General features: G+C 49.7%; 1 protein-coding gene across 4 annotated transcripts in view; it reads right to left on the bottom strand.

The window, feature by feature from the left end:
* Positions 1-12,475, bottom strand: part of TMCO3 (transmembrane and coiled-coil domains 3) — a 31,286-nt gene extending 18,811 nt beyond the window's left edge. For 3 of the 4 annotated variants that reach the window (XM_061170841.1, XM_061170838.1, XM_061170840.1), the window contains exons 1-5: positions 12,275-12,475; positions 10,590-10,669; positions 3,984-4,506; positions 1,987-2,166; positions 243-434 (exon numbers count right to left, since the gene is read on the bottom strand). In XM_061170841.1, the coding sequence (XP_061026824.1) occupies positions 243-434; positions 1,987-2,166; positions 3,984-4,427 (816 nt within the window). In that variant the 5' untranslated portion in view covers positions 4,428-4,506; positions 10,590-10,669; positions 12,275-12,475. The remainder of the gene's footprint in view (positions 1-242; positions 435-1,986; positions 2,167-3,983; positions 4,507-10,589; positions 10,670-12,274) is intronic. The other variant, XM_061170839.1, reaches the window with a different exon arrangement.
* Positions 12,476-12,494: the final 19 nt, after the last annotated feature.

Below are 12,494 nucleotides of genomic sequence, written 5' to 3' on the forward strand. Positions count from 1 at the left end.
CAACACCGTCGACCTCGAGTCTAAAGAATTCCACGTCCTCCCACTAGACTGGCTCCCTCCAAGGGTGCAGGTGTGCCCGGGGCTCCAGCCAGCCGGCACTGGAGAAGGCGGCCGCGCCCCACGTCTACACAGGCCACACGGGAAACCATAGCCAAACCCTCTCTGCCCCTTGAGAATGAGCTATTGTAGCGAAGTCAGCTTTTAGGCAGCGGACATGGGTGCCGGGCGGCGGCGCGGGCTACCTTTATGAGGTGGGGGTCTGCCCGCGGGATGGTGGCGTCCCTGGGCTTGGTCAGGATGTACTGGTTATTCTGGGAGTCGATGAGCATGCTCAGGCCCAGGTCCTCCTCCACCTCCCGTTTCGTGAGGTTCTGCTTGGAGCTGGCCTCTTCCTCTTCCACCCGCAGAACTGCCTCAAAGTTGACCCCTCTGACCTGTAACAATGACCAGTGTTATGTCACTAAAACCAATCAGACGTGTTTAAGTTCAAGGTCAAATGTTAGAGAGTAAGTCCCATACAGAAGAACGACAGGAACGTTTTCAGCATTCCGTCAAGTGTGACCGAAGACCAGTAAATTAGAAAATTAGAAAAAGTTTTTCAATTGAAAAGAGATTTAAGGATGGAAGTGTTCAGGATTTCCATTACTTCCAAACACCTACTCTACCTGATTCAGGGTGTGGCACTGTGATCTGTAACAAGAAACACATGTTTGGTCTTATACCCCTTTCCTGTTCACAGCCCCCAAACCCGCAGGACTTCCTGAGTGATAAGGAGCGATGCAAACATCTTGTCCTATATTTGGTCTTTTGGCCTCGGTTCCTGAAATCGCTCCAGAGCAGCAGAGGTGAAAGGAGTGTTCTGTCCTTCATAATAAGCCCCTTGCGACCTCACCTGCCCTCAGGTGAGTGAGGGGTGGTGGAGAGCCCCCGGGTACCCACGGGAGGGGCTGGTCACCAGAGGAGCTGGCCACGTGATGAGGGATGAACTTGCAGCTCCACCCCGGCCTCTGGGAGGGCAGAGGGGCTGAAGGCCGAGTCTGTCAGGAGCCTAAATAACGAAGCCTCCGTGAAGACCCTTCAGGCACAAGCTTCCGAGAGCTTCCAGGTTGCTGAACGTGTGCAGGTGTTTGGGGGAGGCCACTGTCCCCCACACCCTGCCCCTGCACCTCTTCCATCTGAGCTGTGTCCTTCGTGCCGATCTGCCAACCTAGCAAACAGACTGAGTTCTGTGGGCAGCACAGCAAACGCCGGAGGGAGCCCGAGGAGGGGCAGCTGGCATCTGAAGTGGGGGCCATCATGGGCCGGGCCTGTACCCATGGGGTCTGCGCCAGCCCCATGGGGACGGTGTCAGGCTGAACTGAACCACAGGACGCGGCTGGCGTCCCACAGGACCGGGGGAGGGCCAGTGTGGAAGAGCCCGGAGCCGTGGAGGGCAGAGTGCCTGGTAAGCGGGGTAAAGGCAAGGACACTCTTTCCCCGGCGCATGGCCCTCACACACCCAGAGCCTCTCCCGCCCCGGGGTCACTAAGGGCCTCACTCCTCTTCCCTCTCCAGCCTTGCTCTGGTTTGCTGTCATTACCTAACCCTTTCTTGAGTCCATCCCAGGACTCAGTCTGACATGCCGCTTGGGACCCAAAGGTGGTTTCCTGTAAGGAGCGAGCCTCTCCCCGGGCAGATCCACACCGAAACGCGGCCGTCCAGGGCCAGCTTCCTGAGACCACAGCCAAGGCCGGGGAAACAGACAAGCTGCTGGGGGCGGGGCAGTCAGGGGTTGGGGGCTGACCAAACACGGGGCGGGGGCGGGGGGAAGCAGAGGAAACCGGGGCACGTCTTCAGGGCCACACAAGTTACTTGCTACGGCACACAAGTGCTTTAGCCTCATCTTCATTTTCAGCCTGCGCTACGGCACACCTGCAAACAATTCCAAGTACACATCCTTTCAGTGGCTCAGCAGGCCAAGAGGACCTTGCTCTGGATGCTACTCACTGACTTATTGTCATCGAAAGCGCGCTCCTCTGTCTCCTTCTCCAGACGGTCTGCCGCCTTCCTCACGTCCTCAAGAATTTCATCCAGGAGGGATAAACTTTTGTTCCGATGCTGCATGTTTTTAAGAGCTTCAACTTGATGTTTTTCTGCTGCCAGAAGTTCCACATATTCTGTCTCTTCCTATTCATTTGTAAGAAATGAAGAGTGGTGTTTATTACGAAGGAAACCTGGATGACCTGCCCGCACCACAAACACGGCAGGGGAGGCCGGGTGCCCCAGGGCACTCAAACTTCTCAGAGCAAACCCTGCAGGAAGGCTACTTACACACACACGAACGTAACACACAACCGTAAAGAGATGCTGAAGGTCATCTCTTGACACAAAAGCCACCCGCCGAACCCTGATGCTGTTCCAGCCACTGTGCCTACTGCGTGTGGAAGCCCAGCTGTGGCACGTGATTATTTAGCTAGACATTTCTAAGCGGAATACACAGTCAAATTCCAAGTTACCAAGGGGAGATGTTCCAGGAGAATCTGACAGCATTGCTTACTTGCACAGTTGCTGAGTGGTGCTGGGAACAGAGTTTAACACGTGTATGGCACACAACCGTATTCAAGCTCGAGGGATCTCAAATCAGTACCCTTACTACTTACTCACATTTGAGGCAGAGTGGGCGCCGAGCGGAGGACGGTCCCAGGCACAGGCTCCGCTGTTTCGCGGCCTCTACTCAGCGCCCCCAGCGCCTGGACCGCCTCAGACCCGTGAGGCCAGAACCAGCAGAGAGCAGGCGTGTGGGGTCAGTGCCACTCAAACTCACGTTTGTCCTCTGTTCTACCGTAAAACTACCGCAAACCGACACCCCTGCGACTCCCTCTTTAATGCCAAGGAGTTTAATGTCCCACCTGTGCGAAGGGTCTGGTGAGGCGGTGATCCCGCTCGGAGGGGGCGGGGTGTTTCTAACAACAGACAGGACGACCGAATCCAGGGGGCTACTTACCCCATCACCATGTTTCTACCCAAAATACCACACTTGGGTAAAAAGAAATTCTAATAATTTGTATCTTCTTTACTTTTTAAGCTGTATAATATTATCATAGCCTTTCCACGAAGACAAAATGATACTTCGTATATTTAAAGTGCCCGGCACATAATAGATGGCTTAAATGATAGCTTTAAAATGTTATATAACTATCACATCTGATGTAATAATAGTTTTTTCTCATCATTTTAAAAGTATCCTTCAGGGGCTTCCCTGGTGGCGCAGTGGTTAAGAATCCACCTGCCAATGCAGGGGACATGGGTTCGAGCCCTGGTCCGGGAAGATCCCACATGCCGCAGAGCAGCTAAGCCCATGCGCCACAGCTACTGAGCCTGCGCTCTAGAGCCGGCGAGCCACAACTACTGAGCCCACGCGCCGCATCTACTAAAGCCTGTGCACCTAGAGCCCGTGCTCCACAACAAGAGAAGCCACTGCAACGAGAAGCCCGCGCACCACAACAAAGAGTAGCCCCCGCGTGCAGCAACAAAGACCCAACGCAGCCAAAAAACAAAAACAAATAAATAAATTTATTTAAAAAATAATAAAAATTAAAAAATAAAATAAAAGTATCCTTCATCAAAATCCTTAATTCAAATGTATACATTTGTTTAAAACTACCTTTAATATTTTTGTTTTCAGCATGTGGGCCTTGAAGAAAGTCAGCCTTCACACTAAAAGTAATTCTTATCAGAAGCTCAAAACCCTGACGGCAATTACAATGGGCTTATTTCCACGTCAGTTCACTGGGGGAACATGAGTAACTCTTTTCAATACCCAGGGATTTCCACCATGGAGAAAGCATGAGAGACTCCTAGAAGTGCTCAAATCTGGCTCTGCTAAGTGACTGTGCAAAGGGACCGGCTCTCCTGCACCTGCTGGGCCAGATCGGAGGCCCTGGGTGGCTCCCACCTGCCGAGCCCCCTTCCGCTGGCGCACCCCGCCCCCGCCCTGGACCCACCTTGATGGCTGCCTTCCGCAGGGCCTCCAGGCGCTGCCTGCTGCTCTCCTTCACGTTGACCACGTCCCTGTAGTCGCCCTGCAGGGCTCTCTGGAGTCCGTGGATGGCCTGGAAGACTGAGTTTTCACTTTCATTCAGCTCTTTCTGGAAAATTTCAAACATGTGCACCTGAAACAGCTTCTCCTCGTCCGAAAGGCTGGCGTCTTTTTCCACTGCTCTGACTGCACTTTTCAGTTTGTTAAGAACCACAGCCTTTTGGCGAAGAAGCCCGGAGAGCTTTCTGCAACCGTCCAGGACCCACTGTCTCCTCTGGGTGACGGCCGCCCCTTGGCCCCGGTGCAACTCGATGGCGTGTCTCACCGCCTCTTCGTGCTCCGCACCGTTGGCCAGCAGGTGAAGGAACGGGAGCCACATCCAGAGGTGGCTCTTCCCCAGTACCTTCATGATCCAATTTTAGGGACAGGGCAAGGCAGTCCAAAGATTCCTGCTAAGTCGGGCTTGCATTTGAGATACGCATTTTCAGCTGAAAAAGAGATTTATTGACACATATAGTTGAACGATGATTCATTGCTATTGAGATTAAAGTGTTAAATAATTACTAAAAACTATCACTTTTCCGAGGAAAATGTTATTTTTCGTAGATCAACATCTGAACTATCTGCTGCCCTTAGATTATAATCAAATACTGAATTGAAAGTATGGTGCCTGATGAAGAGTTGAGATTAAAGATTACATCTGAATTTAAGAGCAATTTTTTAAAGTGAAACTCAGCCTCATATATCTACTAAATCTACCGTGTGCAAAAGACAAAAACCAATTCCATTTAAGAGGGTCCACGTATCAAAGGCCGCGAAACACCACCTGCTTCCCCCATCACAGACGAGGGGCCCCGGAACCAGGTCCGAGGGGCTGGGAAATGCAGCCGAACTGCTATGAGCTGGCTGGGCCGTACCGTCTGCTTTCCTGAGTCACCTGGAATTCCGTCAAATTTCCAATGTCAGTCTACCGTCACGTGCTAACAAGATGTCAAGGAGAGAAAAAAAAATCACAAACTACAACCACACTCAAACACTTTCTATCATGCAGATTCAGGCTCCTCCTCTTCTCCCTTAAGGAAGACTTCAAGCAGTGCCTGTGAGCTCATCCTGGTGGCGGGGCGCAGACAGGACCCCGGCCCGGGCGAGCCGGAGGTTTCAGCGCCAAGAGCGGGGGAGCTGCAGCTGTGTCGCCCAGAGGAGGGCTGATCGAGGCGCAGGTGGCGGCCGGGTCAGCAGGGTCACCAAGAAAGAATGACCTCGGAGGCAGGAAGATAGAGAACAAAGACGGAAGAGGTGACAAATGCAGGAGAGCCCAGTAAGATGCGCCCTGAAATACACCCACTGAGCCTGGCAACTAGGCCCAAGTCCTTATGCCAAAAAGAAAAGAAAACAAAACTAAACCCACCCTTTCCAAGGGATCATGTTATTCTAGAATATATATATTTTCATTTCACTGGTAATCCCAATTCTAATGAGTTTAATCTGGTTTCCCAGGAAAAGTAGATCAGCAAAAATAAGAGTGTGCATTTCTAGAGATAGAATCCTGACCAAACCAAGGAATGACAGCCAACAGAAAGTGGACACGAACAGAGCTTACAAAGACACACATGGGAACGCAGCAGAGAGCAGCAGCCGGCGGTCTGGGGGGCCGCCTGCTCCATGCACCTCAGCAGACCCTGAAGAGGCGACCGCTGAGGGCAGGAGAGCCACCCGTGTTCAGAATGACAATCAGAAGCCGCCCATTAAAGACTGCACACTGGCTCACTATTCTGGGTAAAAAGTCAGGAAACTGTCCGATTTCAATACTTGTTTAGATACTCTGGGTCCCAGCATCTCCCAGAGGATCCACGGATGCAGGACAGCGCGCTTCCTAATGAGGTGGGATAAATGAGTAGGGCTGTCGCAAGTTACTGAGTTCACTGGCAGTTTTAATACAACCTTAAGTAAACGTTACCACCTTAAGCAAACAAACCACTGATCAATCACACAGACAGCCGGCAATATCGCTGCTCTGTTATTTTATTGACTCCATTGCTAAGCTCCTACTGTTTCAAGGGAAAGAAAGAATTCAAGCGCTACTCCAGACGTGCACACGGTTAGTATTCGTCAGAACCGAGACACGAATTTCAGGTGCTTTGTTAACTGCACAGACCTAGACACGCACATTTTCTCCAAAAGATCTCAGAAAGTGATTCTTTTACAGATTTCAAACTTCAGGAAAATAAACTGCTGCACAGCTGGTATGTAACACCCCTCCGTCCATTTCGGGCCCCTCCCTCAGATAAGTTCCTGAAGTTAGTTATCCCTCTCCCCAAAACACCGAAGACAGCTATTCACTTTTATGAAAAACCTCTGAGAATTTTAGTTGTAGTCATACTAATATTTCCACTGAAAAGAGCTTTTACCATGAACATGAAGTTATTTACAGACCTTAAGATATGAACCAGTCCTTTTTCATAAACATCTCATTTTACCTTCAAACTCGGCTACCAAATCCTACAGACTACTAAACTGTAACATGTTTTTTTTCAGTAAATAGTGTTATTTTGTTATTGTTATTTTTAATTATAAAAAAAGACACTCTGGATTTGTTATGGTTTTACAATGAATTCTTCAAATTTCCATATCTTGAACGACTGACGCAGTAACCTGGGCGACCTCAAGGCCAAGGAGAGCCTGCCACGCTCACGCATGATGCCATTTACACAACTTCTTTTCTTTCTTCTTCTTTTTTTTGGCCGCGAGGCTTGTGGGATCTCAGTTCCCTGACCAGGGACTGAACCTGGGCCCTGGCAGTGAAAGTCTAGAATCCTAACCACTAGGCCACCAGGAACTCCCTACACAACTTTCTTAAAATGACAAACTGCAGAGACAGGGAAGGGACAGTGGGGGTCAGGGCCCAGGGAAGGGGGAGGCGACGGCTGTGGACCTAACAAGGCAGCAGGAGGGACCCAGTGGGGTGGATGCGTTCTGTGCCCTGACAGTGGTGGTGGCCACACGCGTGTGCACATGTGACAGAATCACACAGATCTACACACACACATGCGTGCGTGCATGTGCCCTGGTGCACCCGGATTGGGCAGTGGGCTGTATCTCTCCCAGCTCCTGCTTATGATACAGTTTTGCAAGAGCTCCCACTGGGGACACTGGGGGGAGGGTCTATAGGATTTCTCTGTATTTTCTGAATTTATCTAATTTTTTTTTTAGTTATTGGAGTATAATTGCTTTACATGTTGTGTTACTTTCTGCTGCACAATGAAGTGAATCAGCTATATGTATACCTATATCCCCCCTACCTTGGACCTCCCTCCCACCCCCGCCATCCCACCCTTCTAGGTCATCACAGAGCACCGAGCTGAGCTTCCTGTGCATTATAGCAGGTTCCCACTAGCTATCTATTTCATACATGGTAGTGTATTTATGTCAAACCTAATCTCCCAATTCATCCCATCCTCCCCTTCCCCCGCTGTGTCCACATGTCCGTTCTCTACGTCTACATCTCTATTCCTGCCCTGCAAATAGGTTCATCTGTACCATTTTACTAGATTCCACACATATGCATTAATATACGATATTTGTTTTTCTCTTTCTGGCTTACTTCACTCTGTATGACAGACTCTAGGTCCATCCACATCTCTAAAAATGACCCAATTTCATTCCTTTTTATGGGTGAGTAATATTCCATTGCATATATGTGCCACATCTTCTTTATCCATTCATCTATCATTTGACATTTTGGTTGTTCCCATGACCTGGTTATTGCAAATAGTGCTCCAATGAACATTGTGGTACATGTCTCTTTTTGAATTATGGTTTTCTCAAGGTATATGCCCAGTAGTGGGATTGCTGGGTCAAATGGTAGTTCTATTTTAGTTTTTTAAGGAACCTCCATACTGTTCTCCATAGTGGCTGTATCAATTTACATTCCCACCAACAGTGCAAGAGGATTCCTTTTTCTCCACACCCTCTCCAGCATTTATTGTTTGTAGATTTTTTGATGATGGCCATTCTGTGTGAGGTGATACCTCATTGTAGTTTTGATTTGCATTTCTCTAATGATTAGTGATGTTGAGCATCTTTTCATGTGCCTCCTGGCCATTTGTATGTCTTCTTTGGTGAAATGTCTATTTAGGTCTTCTGCCCATTTTTTAATTGGGTTGTTTGTTTTTTTGATATTGAGCTCCATGAGCTCTTTGTATATTTTGGAGATTAATCCTTTGTTCGTTGCTTCATTTGCAAATATTTTCTCCCATTCTGAGGGTTGTCTTTCCATCTTGTTTATGGTTTGCTGTGCAAAAGCTTTTAAGTTTCATTAGGTCCCATTTGTTTATTCTTGTTTTTATTTTCATTACTCTAGAAGGTGGGTCAAAAAAGATCTTGCTGTGGTTTATGTCAAAGAGTGTTTTTCCTATGTCTTCCTCTAAGAGTTTTATAGTGTCTGGTCTTAACATTTAGGTCTTTAATCCATTTTGAGTTTATTTTTCTGTATGGTGTTAGGTAGTGTTCTAATTTCATTCTTTCACAGGTAGCTGTCCAGTTTTCCCAGCACCACTTATTGGAGAGGCTGTCTTTCTCCATTGTATGTTCTTGCCTCCTTTGTCATTGATTAGGTGACCATATGTGCGTGGGTTTATCTCCAGGCTTTCTATCCTGTACCATTGATCTATATTTCTGTTTTTGTGCCAATACCACACTGTCTTGATTACTGTAGCTTTGTAGTATAGTCTGAAGTCAGCGAGCCTGATTCCTCCAGCTCCATTTTTTTCTCAAGATTGATTTGGCTATTTGGGGTCCTTTGCGTTTCCATACAAATTGTAAAATTTTTTGTTGTAATTCTATAAAGAATGCCATTGGTAATTTGATAGGGATCGCATTGAAACTGTAGATTGCTTTGGGTAGCATAATCATTTTCACAATAATGATTGTATATTTCTCCATCTGTTTAAGTCATCTTTGATTTCTTTCATCAGTGTTTTATAATTTTCTGAGTACAAGTCTTTCGTCTCCGTAGGCAGTCTTATTCCTAGGTATTTTATTCTTTTTGTTGCAATGGTAAATGGGATTGTTTCCTTAATTTCTCTTTCTGATTTTTCATTGTTAGTGTATAGGAATGCCAGAGATTTCTGTGCATTAATTTTGTATCCTGCAACCTTACCAAATTCATTGATAAGTTCTAGTAGTTTTCTGGTGGCATCTTGAGGATTTTCTATGTATATTCTATAGAATTTCTCTGTATTATTTTTTAAAACTTCATGTGACTCTATAATCATCTCAAAATAAAGTTTTTAAAACTCTATATAAGTTCTTCCTGTTTCCCACTACACCCCTATTGTGTGTAGTGTGCACCGTTTACACTGCAGAGCATGGCAAACATGCGCGTGACATTTTAATATTGTAAAGTAGGAAACGCCCTAAAACCAAAGGTTTGCAGGATGACTCAACTAAAGTGAAACCCAAGGTTACTTTTCATTTAGTGTGATAGCAAAAATCAATACTTTGAGCACAAAGCCTCCCTCCTAAAACTTCCTAGTTATACATATTCCAATATTAATTAAAATATATCTCCCCAACTTTGCCAAATTTCTAACAGGTTTGGCTTGTTTTTATAAAGGCAGAACAGGAATCCCAAAACTTACTTTAAAATCGATGAGATTATTTGATTAAGAAAAAAAATTTGTAATAAATGATTCAGAATAAAAAGGCATATGGGTTCATTATTAAGCCTACTCAGAAATAAAGAAACTTCCAATAATTCTACATAAAAAGTCCAAGATCTGGGGCTTCCCTGGTGGCACAGTGGTTAAGAATCTGCCTGCCAATGCAGGGGACACAGGTTTGAGCCCTGGCCCAGTAAGATCCCACATGCTGTGGAGCAACTAAGCCCATGAGCCACAACTACTGAAGCCCGGGCACCTAGAGCCCGTGCTCCACAGCAAGAGAAGCCACCGCAATGAGAAGCCCGCGCACCACAACCAAGAGTAGCCGCTGCTCGCCGCAACTAGAAAAAGCTCGTGCACAGCAGCACAGCAGCGAAGACTCAACACAGCCAAAAATAAATAAATAAAATTAAAAAAAAAAAAAGTCCACGACCAAGTTTTTTCAGAGCAAAGTCACCAGGTTAAGATTTCTCTCTCGCCTCCACTCTGAGTTCTATCAAGACTGCAGGGTGCGCAGCACTCTCCTGGGACACCCGCTGCTGGACCACAGAGCCCTAGACCATTGCTGGAGGCCCTCCGGAGACTGGGGGGCGGGGAGGCAGTGCCCCTGTTTTTCCACTTTACACACTGGCTAAAATAAAATGCGAGAACCTGGCAGCCCTGCCCCCCAGCCTCCTGCACACGTGTAGCCAGAGGCCCCTCCATCTCTCTTCCTCAGGACCTTCCAGACCCACCACCTCAGATTTATCAGATCCAACTGCTGAAAGTCAGTCTGGTTTATTGACAGCAGACTCTGTCTGTGGGCGGAGGCCATCAGGACCAGGTGGGACCCAGCTCCCGGGACAGCCCACCCTAGGGGCCAGCCGTCTACCCAGCTGAATCCAGACCCTAAAGGGGGGAGGGGGGCTGACCTGGTACGGGAGCTCCAGGCAGGAACTCCAGAGCGAGCCGCTTGGGTGGGGCAGGATCAGGGTTAGCGGGTGCAGGGCCTCTGGAAAAAGGAAAGCAGGAGGGTTGTCTGTAGTGTCTCTTCCTGATGCCACCAGAACTTCCAGGCCAGGCACAAGACGGGCAACAAAGCAGGGAGCTTGTGGAAAGATCCAAGGAAGCAAAGAAACCCCCAGTGGAAGCAATCTACCTCAATGTAATCTGCGGAGGATTTTACTTGAAAAGCCTATTTTACACTCTAACAAGTTAAATGATGTAAAGTCTATTTCTTAAAAGATAAAGCACTTATAACCACTTATAAGCACTTATAATACAATTTATGGCTCACTTCTAATCAGTAAAATTGGAGAATGAGTTAAAAAAGGGGGAGAGGAAGGAAAGAAGAAAATTCTTAAGGACAGTAAAAAGTTTTAAAGTATTTAGTGTTAATTAAACTGTACAAAAACCCAGTATTCCGTTAATAATCCAATCACTGAGACACTATCTTTTCAAAAATTTATATTATAAAAGAAATTTGGGACCAGTAAGGCAGTACGACGCTCTGGCCGGAAAAATGATCAGAAAAACGTATAAAAAGGCTGTGAACTCAGTAACGTTATTCACCATCCGGTTCCCCCGGCCTTGGGGCGCCGGGCCCCACAGCGCAGCCCGAGGGGAGCGCAGACCCAGGACGGGATGAAGCCTGGCGCTTTGGGAAAACAGGCCCTTCGACAGTTACACTTTAGGAACAACATTTACAGACCGGATCCTTGCATCTTCCCACCCTTAGGAAAGCGCTAGAGTCATTCACGGGGATACGTGTCCCCGTGACAGGCAGCGACCCTCCACGAGGCCCCCCTCCTCGGAGCGGCTCCCCGGAGCTGGATGAGGGGCTGTCCCCGAATCACGCGGAAACTCGGGGCTCACGTCGTGCGTCCTTTTCAGGGAACCCGGCGGGGCCGCCTGACACCTGGACGAGAGCGTGAACGGGGACCACGGGTGAGGTCCGACGGGAACCGGGGAGCGGCGCGCAGAGCCGGGACCCCCAGGGGCTCGTGGCGCGGCGGCTCCTCCGCAGATCTGACCCGAGGATCAGGCGGCGGGAGAGTGTAGACGGTCCAACCGAGTGGCCCGCAGAGTCCGAAGCCTCGTCAGCTCCCGCCCGCGCCCCCATCGCGCCCTCTCCGCAACGCCGGGGCCGCCGCCAGGTGCGGGGTCTGGAAAAGGGCGCTCAGGTGCAGCACCGCTCTCGGCGCAAAGCCCGGAGGAGGAGGGAGCGGACGGGGGCTGAGTGAGGCCGAGGGGGCGGAACCTCGGGAGAAGGGGGAGAGACCCCTGGGAAGGAGAAGGGGAGACCTCTAGGGAGGGGAAGGAGAGACCAGACACCCCTCCCCCCAGGGAGGGGGAGAAGACATCCTCGGGAAGGGGAGACCCCCGGGGAGGGGAGACCCGGGAGGGGGAGGGGAGAGCAGACTCCCGGGGAGGGGGAGAAGGGACCCCCAGGAAGAGGAGACCTTGGGAGGAGAGACCCCGAGGGGAGGGGAGACCCGGGGAGGGGAAGAACTGACACCCACGGGAAGGGGAGACCCCCGGGGAAGGGAGGGGAGGAGAGGGAAGCCCTGAGGGCCGCACTTCAGGCCGGACCCGGGGCCCCGCGCCGAACGCTCACCCGGACGTTCCGGCCGCGCCGCGTCCTGGGCCCGGCTTTCCGGAGGGGAGGACCGGGACGCCGCTTATCCGCATCCCTTCCCAGGCGGCGGGGCCGCCCCTGGGGCGGGGACGAGGACGGGGACGGGGTCGGGCACGGGGAGGGCCCAGGAGGCCCGCAGTGCTCTCTCGAACGCCCTCTGAGCCGACGCGGCCGAGAGGGAGTCACGGCCCCTTTAAGG

This window comes from Eubalaena glacialis, chromosome 16 (assembly GCF_028564815.1).
Source record: "Eubalaena glacialis isolate mEubGla1 chromosome 16, mEubGla1.1.hap2.+ XY, whole genome shotgun sequence".
NCBI lineage: Eukaryota > Metazoa > Chordata > Mammalia > Artiodactyla > Balaenidae > Eubalaena > Eubalaena glacialis.